Raw genomic sequence first — 23521 nt, 5'->3', positions numbered from 1 at the left:
GCACTTATTTATCCAATAGCGAACGCAGCACGTTGAGGATAGATAACGATGATTAAATTAGGATTTCGTTTATTAAAGCATTATAACGTAATCTTCTGGAGGTCATAGATACAATAGGAAGATGTCATTATCACAGCTTTGAAATACAAACAATCTGTATGATAATACGTTTGGAACAAATCTTTCAAGATCGCATACAATGAAACATCTGACGTCACGATGACCATCCTGCAGGTGGCTTTACATAATGCAACGTGAGAACTTGAATGCACTTTGATCCAATAATCACGTACTGAAATGACTGCGATTGTTTGTTTTGCGCCACCGCATATCTTATATGATCTTGAATGACTGTGCTTGAAAATGAAAAGTAGGCTGTGGAGCTTAATAATAAAAATAAAAAAAGAATACAGACATTGGGATACTTTTTCTATTTTATTGTTTTACCAATACTTTGTGGTAAGAAACAAGCAGCCACAGTACATATTCAACAGGTTCACTTTCCAACAAAACAATTCACAAACTTGACAACGCACAGCCACTGGCAATTTACAGTGCCTCCTAAACAACAATCATCCACAAAAAAAATAAACACCCTTATAAGAAAAGAAAAAAAAAAGCACCATTTGTGAACCTGTGGCCATCCATATCTGTCTCTATGTGGTTCGTTTCATGCATGGTGTGTGCGGTAATAGGGGTGACTCACTCACATTGGCACATTTATTCTTTTAACTAAAAGAAAGCATCCTAAAAGTACAGTGCACGGACAAAAAAAACAATACGGTCATGAATAAAACAACAGTGCTGGAACGGAATGACGCTTCAGGAGGTGAGAGAGGATCTGTGCTTTCGCAAGTAGCATGTGCAGCTCAATCTTCCTGCCTCGCGTGGAGGCTTTTGCGACGCTAACGTTCTCATTTCGGAAATAATGTGACTCGTATCGCGTATAATTCGGAACATGAAAATCGCTGAGATATTTGTCAGTTGTGTGTGACAGACTGGAGAGTGTTGCCGCAAAGATCACGCAGTATGTTGAACAGTTGGATGTCATCACCACACGACACAGTCCATCCGTTGGGGAACGAAAACACAGGAACAGCCGAGGAATTAAGCACAGTAGGTGTTTTTTTTTTATCATAAACAGAATTCTTCACTCATCTTGCGCGACTACATTGTGATGGAGATGGTTCACTGAATCCAGTGGTACTAGTTTAAGATATTTCATTTTTAAGTCGACGCCAAGTCAAACTATTTTAAAAAAACGGTACAGTTTTTTTCTAAGCATTTAGTCCCTTTCTTCTGACAAGCAACGAGTAGTCGGTTAGTTGTGACCTGCTCAAATTTGGAAAACAAATTTATACATAGCACCTCATCCGGCGTATTTTATCGTTTCAGAATGACATTTGTAAAAATCACTTCAGCCAATCACTGAGAACAATTTCCCTTTTAACATGTTTTCAAATCAGTGCAGTTTTCTTGGTCGTTGGGAAATTTACAAAAACAAGGAGGCTTGGACGGTTGATTTCCTTGGGCCACAGTTTACCAGATTCCACTGGAACGGCCACCTGGAGGGGCCAGGATTCGAGCGGAGGACCTCTTGGGGATGTGGTCATCAACCTGAGACCCTATGGAGGACACGCTATTAACTTCTGTTGCCATTCAAATCAAGTCATGAAAGGGGAAGTCAACGGCACTCATCATTTTTTTGACAATATGTTCTATTGCTAGTCTAGTCTAAATACGGTATTTTAGTTAATTGTTGCATTTAGAGGAATATTAAGTTTAGTTAAGTGTTTCAATGTAGCATTTTTTTTTGTTTTTACGTACCTGAGAGGCTAAAAGAGCTCTCATGGAGGTCTCGAACCCCCTGTTGCATTCTCACCACGCCTTTGTTAGTGCCTTCTCCATCAATGGGACTCAAACCAAGATCCTTCTTCATAGCATTGGTAACTTTGACCACATCACCAGAATAGGGATCCCGGTCAACTCCTTTATATGCCTGAGCCTGTCAATGGGGTGATACAGATCAAGTTATTATTAGGGGTGTCAAAATTAGTGCGTTCATTTTGAGTTAATTAAAAGTTACTTTAATGCCGCAGTTTTTTTTTTTTACGTGCGATTAATGACCGCCCCTTACTTGGAAAGCCTGTACTGGGGGGATTTCAGTTGCAATGCAGCAGACACATCCACGTCAAAATTTAGCAGTAATAAATGTAATAATAATGCATATATTTGTGGAGACTGGGGTCAAGTTGTATTTTACAATTGTAAAAATGTGCAGAATTTCACAAGTTACTTCATGTTAAAGATTAGATAGCTCTTAATTTAAAAATGCCCCGAGCTGTCACCAACGTCTTCCAAATGCATTTGTGCCATCTAGTGGCAGAAATATGATCTCCACACAAATCAATATCACACTCGTTTTATCACACTGTATCAATAACTAAAACATGCAACCATATTTCTATTAGTTTAACATTTTTTTCACTTTTATGTAAATAAGACTTTTGAAAATAATTAATCGCGAGTTTACTATTGAAGTCATCCGATTAATTACGATAACATTTTTTAACCGCCTGCCACCCTTCATTATTACATTTATAAGTAATCTCACATCATTTTTTTTTTTAATGCGCATGCACTCACTTTTTCTCTCTGCACCATCTTCTTGTACAGGTAATCAGGGAAGGTCCGCTGCGGGTAGAACTTCCCGGAGCCCTCGGCACACATGAACGTTGCGTTCTCGCACACCAAACGTCCTCGGCTGATGGTGACCAGAGGAACGCCGTGGCAGCGCATGCCCTCGTACAGGTTGAAGTCTCCTCCTTGCACCTGAGTGCCGACGGAGATTGTCCTGCGCAAAGAGCAAAATGAGCGCCAGGTTTTATGACAAAAGAGTTCAACCATCCGGTGCTAACTCACCTGGTTGCATCCGGATCCCACACCACCACGTCGCCGTCCGCCCCGGGGATGATGCGACCCTTGCGTGGATACAAATTGTAGATCTTTGCGGCGTTAGCGCTCGTCACGGCCACAAAACGATTCTCGTCCATCTTTCCTGTAACCTAAAGGAGCGAGCGCGTTGATAGGTGGGCGTGGATATGTATTTTTTAAGACAGATGTGTGATGATGAGAAAGTCAACGCGCGTACCACCCCCCGCTCCCAGATGACGCTCATCCTGTCCTGGACTCCAGGCACCCCGTGGGGGATCTTGGTGAAGTCCTCCTTGCCCAAGGCCCTCTGCTTGGTGCTGAAAGGACGGTGCTCTGATGCCACAACGCTCAGAGTGTCACTGGAAACGGGATGTGTACTTTTAGCTGATGCCGAGTTAGACATAACACAAGTTCGTTTGCGTAAAAAAATTGGAAAGCTATTACCTCAAAACAATAAATACAGCAGGAGCCCATTTCCACCAGTGATTTTTTTTTTTAGTTTGGTAAGATGCTTTCCATCAATTAAAAAAAACAAACACAATCAAAAACTGTCAGATTACCTTTACACACGATTACATGAAGTCCACGGGACTCTAAAACGTGACTAAATTAAGGTATCTTATACTTCTGCAAATCTTTCTTTCAACTGTAGCGTTGGCGCTCCATTTAAGGCCTTTCAATTATTATTATTTTTTTAATTTTGTGAAAACAACCAGGTTGCGCCAGGAGGAACATTAAAAGCAGAAGAAGAAAAAAACACAGGCAAAAACGGGCTTTTGATGTTAGTAAAAAAAAAAAATATATATATATATATATGTATATATACATATACTGCTTGAAACTGGTTTATTTACAGTAAAAAAAAACAACATTTTTTTTCCCACTGGCAGAAATTGACTTCTGAAGGTAAAAAAATAAAATATAGTTACAAAAAAAAAAAATCCACTGTCGAAGACGGGCTTCTAACATCAAGAAAAAAAATTACTGGCAGAAATGAGCTTCTGACAGTAAAAAACAACAAAAAACAACAACTGATAAACAGTAAAAAATAAATAATAATAATTAAAAAATAAATAATCCACAGGCAGAAATGAGCTTCTGAGAGGAAAACATTCCCATTGGTGGAAACAGGCTACTTTACAGTAATAATAATAATAATAATAATAATAATACAGAAAAAAATTATCCCTTTTTTTTTACTGGCAGGAATACAATAGTTCGAATGGCACCACAGGTAATTAGGTAAGAGGATTGAAAAAATAAACATGGAAAACACGATCATTGAGGGACAACACGAAACACGTATCTGTCATTGTTTCAACTTCAGGTTCCCTGTGAACTGTCCACGCACTTGCCCAACAGTCCCATGAGGTATCCGGGAGTGTTGGGGTCGAGGCGGAGAGGAGGGACGATGACGTGTGCGGCAGCGTGAACCCACTCCTGGTGGTAATACTGCATGCCGTTCAACACTGCGTGAGCGACGGTGGTCTCCGCGTGGACCACCTTACCTGCGCACACACGAAGAGCATTATTGCCGTCTGGCGTCTGTGTGTGCGTTCTTATCATGCCGGGGACCAACCCTGCATCTTGGCAGCGGCAATCATATCTCCGGCGGCCATACTGGAAACATTCACCAAGTAGATCGGGCAGTGGGCCTGTAAACGCAAAAAATGGATTGCTAATTGATCGCATCACCGTCCCACAAACAGGAAACAAAACAGGTGTGTTCATTTACCCTATTGGCGATTGTGACGGCTCTGTGCGTAGCCTCTGATTCCAGCTGCAAAAACGTCATTAGAAGCAGACAGAAAGTGTTTTAGACACAATATTGACTTGTGTGAATTGTGTTTTCACCCCCGCTTTTTAGAATGGAGGACAGTAGCGCTTGGACTCGCACCCAAAATTGCCAAAAGGAAGTAGAAGAGGAGGTCGTCATGGCAACTAATGTGTGACGTACGTCATTAGTTTGCTGCTGACCTTCACGGGAACAAACAAATGGAACCATCTTTCCAGCTAGCTCGCTAGGTTAGCATGCGGCATCCACCACAACCGACCAAGATTTTACCTTTGGCCGCAATGACACGAGATTCTGTTCAGTCCGAAAAATATGGTAAATGTGAAGTTTATTCCAGATCTGCTCCAGACAGCACATTTGGATCCAATTCAAATTCACAATGGATAATCCCCATTTAATCGCACGTTCACTCGCTAATGCCGCTTTAAAATAGCATTAGCGGGTTTAGCCCCAAGTTTGTTTTGCCTCCTGTGGCAAGCCGTCTGCTCTTCTTGAATGCTTTTGTTTGGCTCATAAAAAAAAAACTGAAAGTGACTACTTTACCTCCTCTGGACGGCTGACCTCGATGCCTTCAGGTCCACTGATACCCAACTCCAGAGCCTCTTTCGCACCCTATGAATCATAAGAGAGAATATTCACGTAATCATACGCTCTCACTTGCTCATGAAGATTGCGCACCTCTGCCACCAGCTCTCCGTTCTCGGCGTGGACACGCGCGATGGCGCCGATGTCCTTGCAGGTCTGCAGCGCCTGGTACAGCTCCGAGTCCCTCAGCATCATCATCTCCTTGTAGGCCATGAACATCTGGAAGGAGTTGACCCCGTGCTCCCTGACCAGCGTCTCCATCTCGTTACGCACCTGAGCGAGCGGCAGATCAGGGCTAATCATGTGAAACTTGACAGACAATGCAATATATATGCTCCTTTTCAGTCCAAAAGTTGTACGAGTGTTAAAATCTTGGTGTTAAATGTTTCAGAGTTGATTTAAACCCCCAAGTATTTTTCAACATTGTCTGATCTAAATGTTCGTTGGAGTTAGTTGACAGCTGTTTTGTTTGGTGTTAAACCAACTCTGCAAGCTCCACCCACTTGATTAGAACGGTTCTGCCGCAAAGACTTCTGGGATATGATGTACACTCTAAAAAGAGTAAATTATTGACCAGCTTTAAAAAAAAATCATTACAATTGGGAACACACGATTGAATTAAGTTAGTCCAAAGTGAATATATTAAGTTGAATGAACTCATAATTAATTAAATTTAATACATTCACTTTGGACTAACTTAATTCAATCGTGTGTTACAAATTGTAGCAATTTAAAAAAAAAGTTGGTCAACAATTCAATTTGTAATCTTAAATTGGTTCAACAATTCTATTTTTTAGAGTGTACATTTACATTTTCAGGAAATTATTATATTCAGGGCTGGAATGGCACAAAAAAAAATCGGCCCTGGCATCTTGACTTAGGCGCATTGGCCTGGTCAGGCCCGGCCCAGTCCGACTCCTGCCTAACATTTAGTTCTGCCACTGATGTTTCAGTTCTATATCGATCTATATTCGTACTGGATTACCGGACTAGTCTGTCTAAATTGCGGGCCAGTCTCTTGTGGTAAAATGTAGGAAAATAATAATTAAAAAGCACCGCATCGGCCCCAAAAGAGGCTGGCCCACCGGGCATCTGCCCTATATGCCAGATGGCCAGTCCAGCCCTGATAATATTATAGGGACACATTATAGAAAAATCGCTTTTTATTTGCCTGCATCCAAATACTTGTGCTTATGGTGTGAAATTAAACAGCCAAGTCAATTGTTTGCTATCATTTTTTTTCCTTTTCCGACCGAGGCAGTGTGCCTACTATTGCCGTGCATACGCTTATCACGGCAGATGATATAGCGGAGATCCTGTAGCCAAAGGCTGAAAAAAAAAAAACTATAGTGACTCAGAGTATCTGCCTAACGTGCTCAGTGAATATGTGTGTTAACCTAGTTCATGTAAGATTTCTAATCTAGGTCATTACACATTTCACCCACATATGAAAATGTGCAGCATTACTTTTGGTTGAGTGGTTTAACGGCATGAGAGGGCTTTCCTGACTTCACCTTTGGCCCCCACCAGGTCACGCCGACATGCAGAGCGTAGTCGCAGCACGCCTTGGCGTCGGCCAGAGCTTGGCAGTCCTCAAAGGCGTCCACCAGGGAGCAGTGTTGCTCAGGCAGGATCAGCGCCATCACCATCGTGGTGCCGCCCATCAGAGCCGCCTGGGTCAAGCGGAAAGAAAATGAAAGGAAAGATGATCATGTAAAAATAACAACAATCGTCGCCTCAGCTGGCTGCAGCTCGTTCCCAGCACTACACAGCAGTGGATGTGCAAAAAGGGAGGGGGGGAAAAAAAGGACGCTGGGAGGACGCCGGCGGAGATTGACAAGCCGAGTAAACCGGCATGAAAACCGCATGAGGCGAAAGCAGCGCTCAGCTGTGACTCACCTTTTGCGAGCTGAGTAGTAAATGCAATATATTGTGTCGCCATGACAACAGACACTGCTCCACTATGACATTCATGTTCCTACCATCCTTGGCTCCCTCCGCCTCTGTGAAATTACACAGACAGTCACCCATTCATATTCATCGGAGGCTAACTGGAATAGCGCTGAGGTGATGGGAAAACAGGATACGTTTCCCGGTGTTCATCAGCATGTAGGCCTGGTGTGTACGCCGCACCCAAATAATATGCTAATTATTCTCTCATGTCATGTTACACCAAATACAAATGCGCTCTTTGCTGGCAAAGTATTGAATTAACATTTGATCGAAAAAAATGGTTGGATGGACATCAATCCAGTGTTTTAGCCCAAATCCATTACTAATTGAAGGACCACCGTCCCCTACTGTGACGGTAATCTCCTTGGAAGAAACATAAAGGAGACAAAGAGGGAGACAAGGGAGAATTAAAAATACTGTGTGAGATGGAGGGAGCACAGAGAGAACAAAATATGGTGCTCGAATGGACAGCAAATTGACATATTTCTTAACAAATTAGGTCTGTCACTAGCAAATATTTTTAGAATTATTTTGATTATTCCATCGATTAATCGGGTGTATTAAAAAAAATTTTTTTTGCCCATTACTATTTATATATCCGTTATTGTTTATTTGGCATCATTTAGTGATAACAAACTAAACAATTAAGCAAATACAATGAAAGCATCTTTTTTAATTTATATTTACAATCATTGTATTAGAATTATGAAAATATTTTCATCACATCCTTAAAGATATCAATGATTGCGTAACACTTAATGGATTATAACACCTGCTACTTTCATTAATAAACGAAATCATTTAACCAGTTACTGCCGCCGCAAAAATGTAATCACGAATTTAATGTTCGTGGAGTTTTTATCATGTCCTGGATATTTAAGAAAAATTGATGTTCCGTCATTGAAGTGAATGGAATTGAATTGAAAAAAATGGAGTCCAACTGAACTCTTGCGAATCGAAGTCGAATCGATAAATCGATTCCCAGCCCTAATATTGACTGCCGTATGAATCAGCCTATATATATCGTGGAGATGGGGTGACGGTGTCGGTAAGATGGAACGAGCCTGATGCAGAGAAAATGGCGGAGAAAGGAACACACACACGCACACAAACACAATCCAGATTTTTCCCATTAAGCATGGGGTTGGTTGCCATGGTAGCGAGGTCAGTGGGTAGAGAGATGGTGATTGGGGGGTCCGCTGGTGTGAGCAGGCGTGTGGAGGATTGGGTATGCCCCCCAAAAAATTCCTCTCACCCCATTTCACTTGGCATTCATTCCGTTAGATGTTAAGCCAGTCGCTTCACTAAGCCGCAGTGCTGCTTAATCTGCCAAACACTCCCGCGATCGACGTGAGAAAACGGCGTCATATCACCTACAGTTACTGTTACAACAACAAGAAAAAAAAGTAACGGCGCCTGCAAAGTGTGTTTAAGGACGCAAGTGTGGGCGTACCTTGGTGCCACTGTAGAAGTCATCCTGGATGTCGGCGTTCATGAACGTCTGCTGCAGGTGCACGGAGGTGTCGATTCCGCCAGGAAGCACCAGCTTTCCCGACGCGTCGATCACCTTCGCCCCGCCCGGAATCATCAGCTCCTTCCCAACCTTTAAAAAAAGGATCATCATCCTCATTTAAAAAAGTGAGTTCGTCTTGGTCTCATCAGACCACAGGACATGGTTACAGTCAAATTGTAGTGTCCCAAATCACTGTAAAAAAATAAAAAAGAGAGTAATATTTACTTGAAAAAAACAAGTAAAGGTTTTCACTCAGAAATTTTAAGTAAATTTTACAAGGAGAGTTTTTAGTACATTTGACCAGTTTATATATTTTTAAAAAAGCGACTCAAGGGTTGAGGAACAAACCCACAACTTTCAAGGGATACTTGACTCATTGAGCCATTTTCAGCAGTAAGAAGTTAGTATTTTGTCCAAAATAGATTTGATAACTACATAATTTTTTTTATATACAATTAATACTCATTTGCTCCCAAAAACGTATAAATATGTTCTATTGTAAATGTTCTCAAAGACGTATTTATACGTTTTTAAGATGGTTTTTTTTTTTTTATACTAGAGCATACAGAAGGCTTTAATGCAGCCTCTCAACTGCAAAGAACGGTTGAAGAAATGGTAGTTAGTACACAAACGGCCAGCAGGTGGCAGCAGAGCAAAATAGATAAAAAAAGAAAAAAAAGAAAAAGAGAAACTTAGCTATATTCTAATGCTAATTCTCCAAAACGGAAACAAATAGAAATATACTTTTCTAATCTTTCTTTTGGTAGTTTCCATGTTTTTATAGCAATAAAACACAATCTTCTGCGGGCCTTGCAAAATCAGTCAAAATCCAGTAAAACAGCCAGGAGAGAAGGGGATTGCTTCAGTAAAAATGGCTGGGAGTGAATGAGTTAAAAACGAATAATGAAGTTATCAAATTCCTTCTGGACAAAGCTGCTGAAAACGGCTCAATGAGTCAAGTATCCCTCTTTCAGGTTGGGCGACAGCCCTTCTACCACCCGAGCCGTGCCGCTCCTGCTGCGTGATAGTATATTGATGTTGTCTGGCGGAATCCTTGTACCTCCAAGAGACTCGGTTTTGGTCTCATTTTGGACACACCAGCAATGCAGTATCGTGGCAAACAGCAAGAGTGGCATGGCTCAGGTGGTAGAGTGGCCGTCATCCCGAGCTGAAGGTCACGAGTTCCTTCCTAAATGCTTGAGGAACTGGTCAATTGCATTCAAAACTCTCCTTGTAAAATTTTCTTTGGATTTCTGAGTGGGGAAAAAAAACTTTAGTAGGTATTTTCAAGTAAATATCACATTTATTTTATTTAAAAAATTTTTTTTACAGTGAAAGCGCATTTGTCAAGCCTACCTGCTGAATGATGCCATTCTCAATGTAAACATCTGCTTCGTGGGTGAAGTCGTCATTGACCACTTTGCCTCCCTTGATGAGAATTCGCATGGACCCCATGTTGGCAGCCAGACTCCTGTTAGTTAAATGACAATGCCATTTAAAGTGTCCTACAATTTACAATACATTTGCACAAAAGGAAAATCGATTTTGACCGATTCATTCCGACAGAAAATAATGACACTTTCAGAACTCTGCATATAAATGACGATGATATATTCCCGATGGTTAAAGTCATGTAACTGAAATTCCGGTTAAAAAGAAGCCCTAATGCGACGTTCCCGTAGGACTTCCCTTTCAGAATCATGCATCTAATTAACCTAATTGCAGTCCATTTGTTCCATAATGTACTGTGAGGACTTAAAAAAAGTGAAACATGGCGTGTACAGAGCACATCCCAGCCCCGTTCCATAGAAATCTAGCCCTTTTGGCTATGATGATTTCATTTCGTGGCGTATGGTCGTCCTTTCGCACTCCAACAATGTAGGACGCCATTGTTTCTATTTCAGCACAATTTGATTTCACACCAATTTGCTTCTTATCTAGAATGATTTCACTGCATGAAAGGAAGAATACAGAGTTCATTGAAGTTCTCAAAATAAATGTCTCTCTCTTTTATTTTTTGATTTTTAATGTATTCACCAGGAACATTGATCTGAAAAATCTTCCAAAACGCATTCGACAGTGAGTGCTCACTCCCTAAACATGGCCCGCGTGTGCACTCTTGCATGGCTGGCTGTATGCAATGAGTTTGCGAGGCAGGAGACAATTGAGTCCCAGTCACACAGAATCAAGTCAAAGAGATGGATGAGAACAGAGGGGGAAGCGGAGCAGAGTGGATGGGGGCAGTCGGGTGCGAGAATGAAAACGCTGAACAAGTACAATGAGGACCCCAAAAAGCAAATCTCACTCAGGTGGACCACCCGACATTCATTTTTTGGCACAGGCCAAACTAAAAACTTCCGTTTGTGTCACTCTGGTTTCTGCTGGGCTTGATGACAGTGATGTCTATGCTGGGAATTTATTTATTTTTTTAGGGGGGGGGGGAGGTTATGGAAAGTAGCGTCCCTCCGGCTTGGCAGCCAGAATAAAAAGGGTGGTTTCCCAGGAGATGGGAACTGGGCTGCTTTCAGTGGAAACAAGGACCGAACAGAAAACGCTTGCATGACAGCATTGAGGAATGAAATTCACCAAAGACATCCGATCAGCACACAACTGTCTTCAATGTTTTGCGGTGACCAACTCGATTGAAGAGGGTCGGGCTGGAATTAATGATGATTTCAGTAATCGATTAATCTGGCTATTTTTTCATAACATTTACATTTTCAACACTTTTTTCAGAAGCGGGACTTCATTACAAGTCGAGAGCGCGAAAATCATAAATTAATTATGATTTAGTTACTGGTTTGTAACATGAGTAAAATGTTGATCATTGATTTCCAACGTTAACGCAATTGTTTTATTTTGGTTCAAAACAAAAAAATCGATCTACTTTCATGGAGGACTGCAGAAATGTCGACCATTTGGACAATTTCATAGCCATTTATCCAATTTTGTATCGCTCATGATTCATCAATTATCAAAAATAATGATCAATTAATTTGATAATCGATTACTTGTCGATTAGTTGAACAATCGAAAAGACTTTTGTCCATATAATATATTTTCATTAACTCATTTGCTCCCAAAACGTTCTATTTTAAATATTACCATGGTAAAAAAAAAATTATGCTAGAGCATACAGAATGCTTTGATGCAGCCTCTGAACTGAAGAGAATGCATGAAGCAATGGTAGTTCTTACAAAAACGGACAGCAGGTGGCAGCAGAGTATAAGAGATCAACCATGTTGCAAAAAGCTATTTTCTCCCACTGTTTGAAACAGATTTGTTTATAATGATGAAACTAAATATACTATTTTTCTCTTGAAAGAACAGACTCTAATCTTTCTTTTGGTAGGTTCCATGTTTTTTTATGGCAATAGAACACAATACTCAGTGGGCCTTGCAAAATCAGTCAAAACCCAGCAAAACAGCCGGGAGTGAAGGGGGTTGCTTCAGTGAAAAGTAAAAACAAAAAAAACATTTGAATGTGATCTGTATGATCAACAAATATAATTGAGACGTTTTTTGATTGACTTGGTTGCCTGGTTGGTAATGATTTCAATGGCAAATGTTGTAGGGCAGGATAAAACCTCCCAACACGCCAAAGCGCCGCTGTGTCAATCTGCGGGAGATGTGTGAACAGCGAGTGTCGTGGTCGCCTCAAAGCTGTCACCGCAGGATCACGCGTTTGAATCGTTGCACATTTTCACAACATTCATGATAGGACTCCGTTTTGAGAGACGTTTATTATTGGGATTGTAGTCGTTGGTGGTGTCACTTGTCTATTACACTGAGCTAAATGTGGAACCAAAAATAGGTTCAACGCAGGGAAATCAAGTTGGGACTTAATCCTCGTCATTTCAAGTTGAATTCCGACATGGCGGCTATTCAAGCGTAGCCGCCGTCTCTGCTATTCAACGCTGAAGTGTGAGCGCGTGTTTGTGAGAACGTGGCCGACAGCTGCTGACTTCTGATCTGGGGTTTAATCGCTGCTTGCAGTGACAAGGCACGCCTTTGTTATTTCGCGTGCCACATAGAAAGCCACGGCATCAAACAGGAGAGCCAATCGGTGATAAGAGATTGAGGTTGAAAGAAGGGAGGTTTGACGGACAAATCAAAGTATTAGTAAATCACAAAAATATATCATACGTCATGACAACAGTGGGGCACCAATGAGGATTAGGCTCATCTCTCTCGATCCAGATGTTAGTCTGCATTTTCGTGAGAGATGTTTGGAATGTCACCTCATCTGTTTAGTCCGACTACAATTTTAGGGAAAATATGCCTTGAAAGTCGCACTTAACTTTGCCGTATTATGTGCCATGGCAACATATCTTACATCATATCTTATAGAACTGCTCATTAAAAGGGGATACTTAACTTTTTGAGCAATTTTGTTTTAAAGTAAAGTTAATATTTTAATATTATTTTCATAACTTAAATTATTTTTCATTTTCGCTGAATACCTTTAAAACGCATGTTGCCACTTGCTGTCGACAGAATATGACATCACAGTTGCTCGGAGCTCCCACCTGTTTTAAATTATTTCTTTTTTTGGTTAAGTGATGTGAAATTACCAATGTAGGGTCTAACATGCCCCTGCACAGCTGCAAGCTGTCTAAAAAAAGAATGGATGATGGCAACTGGCAAACATTTGTATATAAGGGGAAAATGTGTTTGGAAATATGAACAATTTAGAGGTTAGCCAACATCCCAGAACAAATTATTTAAATACTCTTCCACTAGATGGCAGAATAAACATCGTGAGTGTAAAATACATTTGTCAAAATGTAAGCGCCCCAATAATTCTGGCAACACAAAAATGCTGGTTGAAAAAGACAGTGAAATGCTCAGTTTGCTGAGTCATGACAACGCCCGCACTGTTTTCTCCAATTCAGGTAGTGGCACAACACAAGACATCACGAGGATTAATGGAATAAGAGATGACAGAGGCTGGATTAAGACCTCTGCCAAGGAGTGCCGTGTATAGTACTGATTCAGTACTAACAAAATGTGGATGTGTAACATTACCGGGGAAATATAGTCAGATTTGATTTACCTTCTGCTTCATAGTGATGCAGATGTATGTGCCTCACCTTTAAGAAATATACTCTAAATAGTCCAAATACAATTATGTCATATTTATAATGATAGATTTGGATGAATAATGTACAAGGGAAGAGCCATTTTAGTGCAAACGCTAACCTAAAACAAAGGAAAACCACAAATTCACTCGAACACACCTTCCCTGTTGCATGACAAGCCAAATCACAATGCTGCTTCATCCGCGCATACTATTCGCGAATAAGCCGCGTGAACGAGAAAGAATCTTACATAATGGCTAACGCAGGTTCTATTATTGCGGTGACACACACACAACAGTCGTCGACAGGCATTTTGTTAACGCGTTGGTAAACGTTAATGACAAATTCAGTGACACATTCCGATGGAGGGGGAAAAAAAATAGTTACTAAATAAAGCAATACACCTCATGACGTGACCGAACACGTCATTTCCCCCCCTTCGGATGATACCTTTGGTGGTTAATTTTAGACGTTAGCACGCCGACTGTCAATAACGGTAAATTAGCTTTAGGGTACAATATAAATAATCAATACGACAGGTGGTTTTCTCTCACTTTCGTCTACGACGACGAAATGACGTCAGAGCAAGCGCGGTGTGGTCATTTTTGTGATTTTTCTCTTTTTTTTTTTTTAAATGGCGACTTACCGGTTATTTCGTGGCGTTCTCCTTGGCCCTCTCTCGTGGGTGCTTGCTTGCGGTGTGTGCGAGGACAGCTGGCACAGCGCGAGGCACAGATGCTGCCTTCAGACGGGCCAGGCAGCAGCCAATGGGATGCCTTAAAATCCACACTTTAACGGACGCGATTGACCAATGGGAAAAGAGATATGTCAGTCCACAGGGGCGTGTCTCTTGTCTCCAGAAACGGGTGCGTTCAAATACTGTCGGAATATGGTAATTAAGGTGTGTGACGTCATCACGCCAGCTCTGAATTTACTTTATTGCGTATTGCGCGTGATTCTAAATTGTCTTCATGACTTTAGTCCCGTTTCATCAGCAAATTGAAGCGCAGAGCTAGCATTTTCCCATCTATTCCACATTACTAAATCAAATTCCTCAATAAAGATGATTCTGATTCTGTCCCACTGACAATTCCGAGTTTACGTCAAAGTAAAAAATTGTTATGAAATGTCGTTTGACTACTATAACAATCTGTGTGGTTCGTATCGTCACAGGCAAAAGCATTACAATACGTTGTTTGTTTTCACCGTGTAAGGAAGCAATTTGCATTGTTCGAAATACGAAACGAATAAAATACATTCACCAAATCACAAGAAACAGTCTTTTTTTTTTAATTCACGGTTCTTTTCTTACATTGTTCAAGTACAAAGTTAAAATGCCTTTTAATTAGTTCATATTCATACAAGAGTAAAATAATAATAGTGCCTCTTCATTACTACAACAAACTTAAATACAGTCATTGTAAAGACAAACTTTTATACTCCTAGCAATATATTTTTTTTCTTATTTTCAGAAAACAATTGTAGCACCTTTTTGAAACACCAGCAGTTCCACTTTTCCTAAAAGCTCATCTTTCATGTAGTCCTTGAGATGAGTGTCATCTGAATGCGCTGCAGCATCGGGTCTGTAGATGTCGTGTTGGTGTACGTGTATGTGCAGTGTTTGCTGTGTGTGTGTATGTGAACAACATTGTTTTGTTTTGTTTTCGTGTGCGAGTCTGATATCAGTGTTGAAAATTGCGCATCACTCAGCCTAAAAGCTGTCAACAGGCAAACCACCGACAACATCAACTCTACCATTTGACAGCTGTCAACCAAAACTATGCTCACCTTCCTCTGGCTTTTGTCTCCTTGCACTCTCAAACAGAAACATGTTCACGTCACCGCCGCAAATTCAGACAGTGGACTCCGACTTGTTTGGCCTAGCAACTGGTTGATCAGATCAGTGATTCAAATTCTTCTTAGAAGCTCTGAAATGATAACAAAGTAGTTAAAAGGTAATAATTGCACACCATTTAGGGCTAAAAACACGACCGCATCTGACAAAAGGACGGGTACTTGGCATGATATGACCCATATATAGCGTATAGCGTGTTACGATCATATTCAGATTAGGGTGTGAGAACGGTTTGTAATTCACAAACAAAATCTAATTACATGTATAGATGCAACAGAATGGAATGTAATTCTGTCAGAAATCACAGCAAATAATTAACTAAAAAAAAATGGTGACTAATAATGACGTGACATTTGAACAATATCACAAAATATTGCAATGCCTGGGTGGTCAATATTGCTATCCGCTAGCCCTAGCAATGGAAATATAAATGTCGTTCTTGTATGGCAGACATTGTGCTCCTTCAAAATATCGCTTTGATGGGTAGGCAACGAACAACTACAATGACAAATACAATGGAGCCCCTCTGGTTGAGCATTTGTCGGGATTTCAAATCAAATTTTCCAATAGGAAATAACGGGAATATAAATAATATGTTAAAGGACTGCTATACAACCTTTATGAACTATACAGTGACTGATTTAAGTAACATTAGCAAACTTTTCTACTCATGTAATTCTGAAAATGCCACAACCAAAAATGACTGTGGCACATCATCTATTAAGCAAAGCAATTTTGGAGATTCGGAACGATGGAAGGCTTGTCTTGGAGCCAATCATAAGAAGGAGTCATGCTCACATCAGGGTTTTCTTTTGTGTAACTCAGTATGGAACACTACAAAAAAAAATTTTTAATTAAGTAAAAGAACGCTTGTTTCTGGAGATTTTCTTTTTTCATTTTAAGTCCAACAAGAAAATTTATCTTGAAAATTGCATTAGAAAATGTATCTCAAATTAAGTAAAAATATCTAACTTTTACTTAATAAGGCATTATAGCTAATATTAAGAAAAATACTAATACCAGCTCAAATAATGGCTTTCACAATGGTTTGCATGAAATGACCAGTAGAAGAGCAATACTTTTTTTCTTATTGAATAATAGTAAAACCAATTACACAACTAGAATTTGTTGAACGTTTAGGACATTTTATCTTATTTTTAGTATGGCTTTTTTGCAGTGCAAGGCTAAGTTGGCCAAACATAAGTGAATACTTATATATTTTAAGAAAATAGTTCTATATATTACAGCTTGAAAAAAGTCAATATTATTTGTTTTTAGTCTAAAAAAAAAAAATTCAAGACCACTATGGTTGATATGGGCCTAGTATTATTTTCTCATTTTTCTAAATCTTGCCAAGTAAAATGCTATTGCTCTGTTGGCAGATCATTTTGCTTATTATTAGGCTATACTTTTTTTCCTTAAATTTTCTCCTGTCCTTTTTGTGGTGTAATGTCTTTGTGTTCCACTAACACTTCCAATTCCATCACTTTACACTTCATCGCTGATCTGGGCAGGGTTTCAGCGACATCGAAAATGGGGAGTTGATTTTACAGAAACGACGTGCAGTTTAGGTTTAATTAATCTCGTGCGATGACACATTTGACTCCAGTTTCAACTTCAAGGTTCCACTGTATTGTAAACAAGGTGTGAATTGACCCCAGTTGATGCCAGACTGCATTTGGTGTTATTTGAACACGTTTCTTATTTGAGAGTCTCCCTTGCACACAAGTTCTCCGGACAAGACAAAGTCACTACAACTAACTGTAATATACGTTTCCTCCAGCTTCGTTCCCCTCCTGGCCGAGACTAAACTGAGCACCAACCTGGAACGGTATACACACACACGCACAATAACGGATTATTATTGTAATTAATACTATCATTATTATTATCATCATTACTCCCTAATCTAACATGAGATTACACTGACAGACCGACATGCAGTATCTGAGAGGGACGGGGGTGGGGGGGGGGGGGGGGTAGCGGGGTTATGACGTCACAACCAGCAGTGCCTGCGGAAACACAGTGACTATGCATGTTGACGTAGTTGTAGTAAAATCAGCACCGCACTGAAGGCGTTTCCAGCAAACTGTGTGTGTTTATGTGTGCGTGTGTAACCTGCACTTGTAGAGCGCTGTATAAAGAGCAGAGTTGAAAAAGCACCTGAAGGTTGGTTGAAAAAGCACCTGAAGTTTGGTTGTATAAACGGAGAGTAAACAATAATGTCGGGGGGGGGGGGGGGGGGGGGAAATAAATAAATAACAGACAAAACTGCTGGTTTACGGTTTGTGATTGTTTGTGCACGTGTGTGTCGACGGTATGTGTCCAGTTTTTGGGCTGGTTATCTGAGGAAGGTCAGAGGGTTGGAAGGCTTTGGATAGAAAAAGTGGTCAACGTGGGACCAAAAAGCACCAGACTGAAAAATAAAGTCCCTGTTGTATTCTATTTAATTTCGAGAGGGCCTGCACCAACCAATGCGCTCACGACGCAGTGTTTCCAAGTGAAGAGTTTTCGGACTGTAACAAATATTTTCCACTCACAGGAATGCAAAAGCCAACATCGAGTCTGCAGAGTAAGATGTCCGCCTCCAGAGAACATTCTGCATCCCTTATGAAATCAAGCAAAAGTGGAGCTGCAAAAACGGGAAGCCATTTTAGTTAAGCAACACAGCAGCAGAGCACAAGAGGTTCGAGGCACAAGAGAGGCTGTTTTCCCACTATAAAGGTCTGTTAGTTTATCTCCTTTCGACACAGTGCTACGGCTACTTTCAATTTTTTCTCAACAAGCTTGAATACTATTTGCCGGATGAGTTAAACCTCACTCAGCGGAGCCATTTTGATCACACTTTAAAACGGTCAGAAAACCTACTGCAGAGTGATATTCTAAGGTTTGAACTATATATTTTTTTAAAGAAAATAAATAAAATTGTGTTATATGGTCCCTCAATTGATTTTGGGTGGGTTTGAACAAAACTACGCGATGAACGGCAGATTCACATTTCAGATGCTAAATCTACTGTAAATCCAATCGAATGATTGTCGTTTTTTTAATATACAGATAATTCATATCAGCGAATCTGTGCTCTCAGCACTTCATCATACAGTACGATTAACATGTGAGAAAAGTAAATTTTATACAAAAAATGTGTATATTTAATGGCAATATTATTATATTACCGGTATTGTACATATTACAATAACATTGTTTCTCACCTTTGTGTTACAGTAAAAATAAGATAAGGTTTTGAGACGTGTAATCTATTACCCAGTGATGGAGAGATTACTTTTTTCACATAAAAATCCATAATTACGTCTAAAAGAGTGTGACATAATATAATATAACACATATTCATTATTTCACCGAATGAAGCTAAAATGGTTAAATGAAACTTCATCAAACAATAAAAACAGATGCTACTGACTTAATCTCACATATTGACTATCTATTCAGCGTCACAGCCTTCTTAGCTGGTTTTGCGGAACACACGCGGAGCAGCCAGGCTCTTGGACCAATGATTATTCCGCTCACATTATTTGAATGAGACACAACAGTAACAGATGCGACACAACAGTGTTAATTATGGATACTAACGTGTGTTTGTAGCATGCCGGCAAACACTGGAGGAAGCAAAATTTTGGGATGTCTCATGTCGGGCTAATGTTATCATACATTCACTAACTAAATAATACAACATGTAATGGATAAATGATTAAAGTTGTCTTTTTTTAAAAAAAAGAACAAGCACAAACCAGGGTGTGTTGTATGCTAACTCTGCTTTTGCTTTGTTACTAATGCAACGTGTAGTCAATGGGCCTTCAGTAGGATACTGTATTCAAAGCTAAGAACGAACTACCATATATTAAATTCAAGCATGCTGGAGAATATAATCGGGTTGTTCAGTAGTTCATGAACACACAAAGCCAAAAATGGCACGTGAGAGCTGCAACAAGTTACATAAACATGACGGTTTTGCTATGCTAATGCTATATTTGCCACAAATTTACAGGGGTTATTTGTGGATAAAAATTGTGTATATAATGGAGTTGACATTGTTTTCATAACGTAAAAAAAAAAAAGACGTTTCAAGTAAGTTCAAATACAGTGCACATAACCTTTTGTATGGAATCTTACTAAATTCAGTTTTTTTTCTAGCCACTTGAGGGCGCTAAATACTTTTGAAAGACACATTCCCAGCTAGTTACGAGTTGAAATGTACCCTCTACCACCGCAGTGGGATTCCTAAATACAGTATATTTAATGTTACTTTGGCTCACTGCACTGACGATTAACTCATCCATTTAGATTTATTCAATAGAAGAATAAAATTGCAGTTATTTTAGTGAAAGTCACCATGTTTTTCTCTCTCTCAGCCTTCGAGTACACTCTGTAGCTGGTTTAACCTCTGTGCCTGCTTGGAAGTATTTGGCTTCAATCCGCTAGGAACCCTAAACTGCGGCAACTGAAAACAAACCGAGACCACAAAGTCTCTGAGAGCACCAAGAAGAGTAAAAAATGTCACGTGAAAGAAAGTGGCACCATTTGGCCTCGGCGAAACAGCCCGGCCAGCACCGCGGGTTTTAGCTGGTGTGTGTGGCGGATGTGTGTGTGGATATTTCAGTTCATTGCATTGGTAACGCAACGGCAGCACCTCCAATACGCGTGTAACGTCTTACATTTTTGTTATGGTACGGTTTTGGTGATGTATGTTGTGTGTTGGTGCCTCGTAGAGACGGCAACTAATGCAAAACGGCAGAAGACATCAGCTTCAAAGTCAGGTGGAAGGAAGTTTGTGTGTGATATGCAGTACAGAAACTGCACTACCAAGTGTGTGTGTGTGTGTGTGTGTGTGCAAGTTAGCACCTGGGGACCAAGATTAGCCAGTACGGGATCTAGGGATGAAGTCCTTAGCAGTGTGTGTGGTGTATGTGTGCGTGTATGTCTGCCTGGTCATCCGTTTCATCTGCGTCAGCCAACCTTCATGTACAAGCTGTGTACTATTTACAGTTATCTGTTGTCACAAGTGTGTGTGTGTGTGTGCATGTACGTGCGTGCATGTGAGAGAGAGAGAGAGAGAGAGAGAGAGAGAGAGAGAGAGAGAGAGAGAGAGAGAGAGAGAGAGAGAGAGAGAGAGAGAGAGAGAGAGAGAGAGAGAGTTGTTGTGTGACTAGTTGCAGGCGAAGTACTCCTTTAGGGGGGCAAAGAGGTGCCTGATGACGGGAACACTCCACGAGCGTCCCAGCAGCCTTTGTCGGGCCAGACGACTCATGTTGGCCACGTCGGTGTAGTGGACGGGAAAACCAAACACCCTGGATACACATATGGAACCATTTTAGAGAATATATATTAAATAACTTTAGTCGGCAATGCATGGAACAGGGTTGTTGTTTGCTTTTTACATCGTACAAAATGCAAACGCCATGAAAAGTTATTTCACAGAGCGTTTCTCAAATAGGGGGCGGGGGTGGTACTATGCTGGGGAGGACGCGTTTTTTTTCTTTCCGGTGCGAGAATAAACTGTAATTGCACATCCACCACAGTAGGTGGCATTAGCGCTCTCATTGGCAAGGAGTATTAGCTCCTTCGTTTATTATTATTATTTTCTTTCCTTAAACGGAAGGTCAAGTCAATTATATGTTCAATATTATAGCTTGCGCACATCACATGACCAAACCCAGAAAACATCTGAGCCATGATTGGTCGTTACCTGAGCCCTTGGGCACTGTGATGTCACTTTCAGCCGACATTAAAGCATCACTAAAGAACTTTCAGTTTATGTTGATTATGCCGGCGGCATATGGACAAAAGCGGTAATGTTATGACTGAAGGAAGACCACATTTCCCATGAGGACAAGCGCATTGCGTCGTTTTTTTTTAGCTCATGCTAGCGAGTGAAAGCCGGGCCAATGTTGATCCTTGACTGTCATTTTAGCCGGTCGGTTAGCTTCCCTTTTTCTTTTTTGTCTACCCAGACATAACTCTTCAGTTTTGCAGTTTCTACCAGGAAAGCAGTAATCGTGCGTCAACATTCCAATTGACTTCCGTCTTTGTAACGAATGGGTAAATATGATAATGACGTATACCATAAAGCAGTCAGCAAATTTGTAGTTTTTTGTGAGGCAGTGTTCCACAAGCGCAATATTAATCAGAATGCTGTGTTTTGGGTTGCCTTCCCTTTTCGCCCACGTGTGTATGAACGTACCTTTCCATCTCAGTGCACCAGAGGATGTCCTCCTTGTTGTCCATGTAGACGGGGAAATGCTCATCTTTCCCCTGCTTCACAGAGTTGGAGCGAGTCGTTATCGTACGCAACTTCTCAAGAATTTGCATCCAGAACCAAACAGACACACAAACAAACACACGTACACAAACAAATATGTATATATATATAGAATTTTTTTTTTTTAAATATTAAAAAAAAATCCTAAATCTAACTGATTTCCATTAAGTTTAGCCATCACATCATATACTCATTTCTGTCTTTACATTTAAATGTGACTATTTATTTGCAAAAGTGAATTGCGCATGCATGCGTGCAAACACATATACAAACACGTGCACACTGATACCTTGGCAGTACGACCATGCTCAAGACACTCTTGCAGGTCCAGCTTGTCATTCGTCATTGGGCTCAAGGGTCTGTTTGGTGAAGATATTTTCAAGAAGCTACTTCAAAGTTATGATTATATAATGCTTCAAACTGTGTGAAGTAGTGCGCGTGAGGGTCTTTTTATCACCTTGACATGCCAGGCAGGTTTCCCCAGAAATATCGAGCACGGTGGGCGGCAGAAACCTCCTTGGCATCGATCATCACAGGGTTGCACTGGACAGAGAGAGTTGCTTACTTTCTAATGTTTAGTGTGATTCAATTTCCAATTTTTTTGTGGTGAATGACTTGGGAATCACGTTGCATAAACAAAAATGAGAAGAGGGACGCACTGTATACAATCTAGGTGACAGTACCTCTAAAAAGCGAGAGATGTCTCGTTTGTCGCTGACTCCCATGGCGACCACGTTCTCAAAGAGCCAGAAGAAAGGCCGCTCGTCGCCCTCTTTTGGTCGAGCTTCGTGCAGCAGACGGTAAAACTCGAAAAATAATCGGCCAGTTCCCTCTGCGGACATTCAGCCACGTTTAAATTTAATACTGTAATAGTAACGCGGTTATTTGTTGCTTTCACACATAACGCGTACCATAAAGGCCCTTCCGTGCAGGGTTTACAATGGAGAGGTCATTGCAGGGACTTCCTCCTATCACCAAGTCAAATGGTCCCCACTTTTCGATCTAACGGGACACAACAAGAGAAACCAGAATGTGAACGAGTGTGAAAGCAGACTTGTGAAGGTGAAGAAATACTTTCACTTACCTGTTTATGGGTTAGGTTGCGTACATCGCCCATGTAGATGATGCGTCCCTGGTGTCTGACATTGCCGACATTGATGGAGTCCTCGCAAACCTCGGACGCTACGTACTTATCCACCTGGATGCCCAGATCCTTCAGCACCAAAAGACCTGAGTGCATCATACAGAACAATTTCTAAAAACAGTTGGGTCAAAAATAATCCAGATTGGGTCAAAAAGGGACAGGCACAACCTTTTGGGTTAATCCTTTTTACCCAAAAAGTTGGGTCAAATGAATAACGCACAAGACAACCCCAAAAATTGGGTTGTGTTGCACAATCAACACAAATGACTTGACCCCTCGCCCTTTTTTCCAACACAAAAACATCAGGTTGTTTTGTGATTTAATCATTTGATCCAAATTCTTGGGTTAAATAAATAACGTAAAAAGATGGGTTATTTGATTATC

The 23521-nt window shown here is 40.6% G+C and overlaps 2 protein-coding genes across 13 annotated transcripts in view; both read right to left on the bottom strand.

Moving 5' to 3' along the window:
* Positions 1–422: 422 nt before the first annotated feature.
* Positions 423–14534, bottom strand: LOC147158732 (dihydropyrimidinase-related protein 5-like). Its single transcript, XM_086061139.1, has 14 exons — positions 14508–14534; positions 10137–10251; positions 8721–8870; positions 6829–6987; positions 5408–5587; positions 5273–5341; positions 4670–4714; positions 4514–4589; positions 4286–4442; positions 3152–3293; positions 2923–3065; positions 2647–2854; positions 1828–2005; positions 423–1625 (listed from the first exon to the last, which is right to left on the bottom strand). Exons 2-14 carry the CDS (start codon positions 10233–10235, stop codon positions 1540–1542), a joined length of 1692 nt encoding a protein of 563 aa, XP_085917265.1. The 5' UTR covers positions 10236–10251; positions 14508–14534; the 3' UTR covers positions 423–1539.
* A 593-nt stretch (positions 14535–15127) lies between these two features.
* Positions 15128–23521, bottom strand: part of LOC147158731 (DNA (cytosine-5)-methyltransferase 3A-like) — a 31650-nt gene continuing 23256 nt past the window's right edge. For 7 of the 12 annotated variants that reach the window (XM_086061131.1, XM_086061134.1, XM_086061135.1 and 4 more), the window contains 7 exons: positions 23078–23223; positions 22905–22995; positions 22677–22825; positions 22451–22536; positions 22283–22352; positions 21916–21989; positions 15128–21022 (listed from right to left, as the gene is read on the bottom strand). In XM_086061131.1, coding sequence (XP_085917257.1) covers positions 20881–21022; positions 21916–21989; positions 22283–22352; positions 22451–22536; positions 22677–22825; positions 22905–22995; positions 23078–23223 — 758 coding nt within the window. In that variant the 3' untranslated portion in view covers positions 15128–20880. Of the gene's footprint in view, positions 21023–21915; positions 21990–22282; positions 22380–22450; positions 22537–22676; positions 22826–22904; positions 22996–23077; positions 23224–23521 lie in introns of all 12 variants that reach the window. The other 5 variants (XR_015090818.1, XR_015090817.1, XR_015090816.1 and 2 more) reach the window with 5 other exon arrangements.

Source organism: Leptonotus elevatus, chromosome 18 (genome assembly GCF_054856555.1).
Source record: "Leptonotus elevatus isolate MCC_2025b chromosome 18, RoL_Lele_1.0, whole genome shotgun sequence".
In the NCBI taxonomy this organism is placed as follows: domain Eukaryota; kingdom Metazoa; phylum Chordata; class Actinopteri; order Syngnathiformes; family Syngnathidae; genus Leptonotus; species Leptonotus elevatus.
The sequence above is the reverse complement of the archived record's forward strand: the minus strand, read 5'-3'. Positions and strand labels throughout refer to the sequence as shown.

What these genes read in the sequence shown, in the direction of transcription:
- LOC147158732 (XM_086061139.1), bottom strand. Translation starts at nt 10,235, where the DNA reads ATGGGGTCCATGCGAATTCTCATCAAGGGAGGCAAAGTGGTCAATGAC. An exon ending in ACGGAGAGCTGGTGGCAGAG is followed by an intron (nt 5,342 to 5,407) that starts GTGCGCAATCTT and finishes TATGATTCATAG; the next exon opens with GGTGCGAAAGAGGCTCTGGA. An exon ending in TGGGATCCGGATGCAACCAG is followed by an intron (nt 2,855 to 2,922) that starts GTGAGTTAGCAC and finishes CTCTTTGCGCAG; the next exon opens with GACAATCTCCGTCGGCACTC.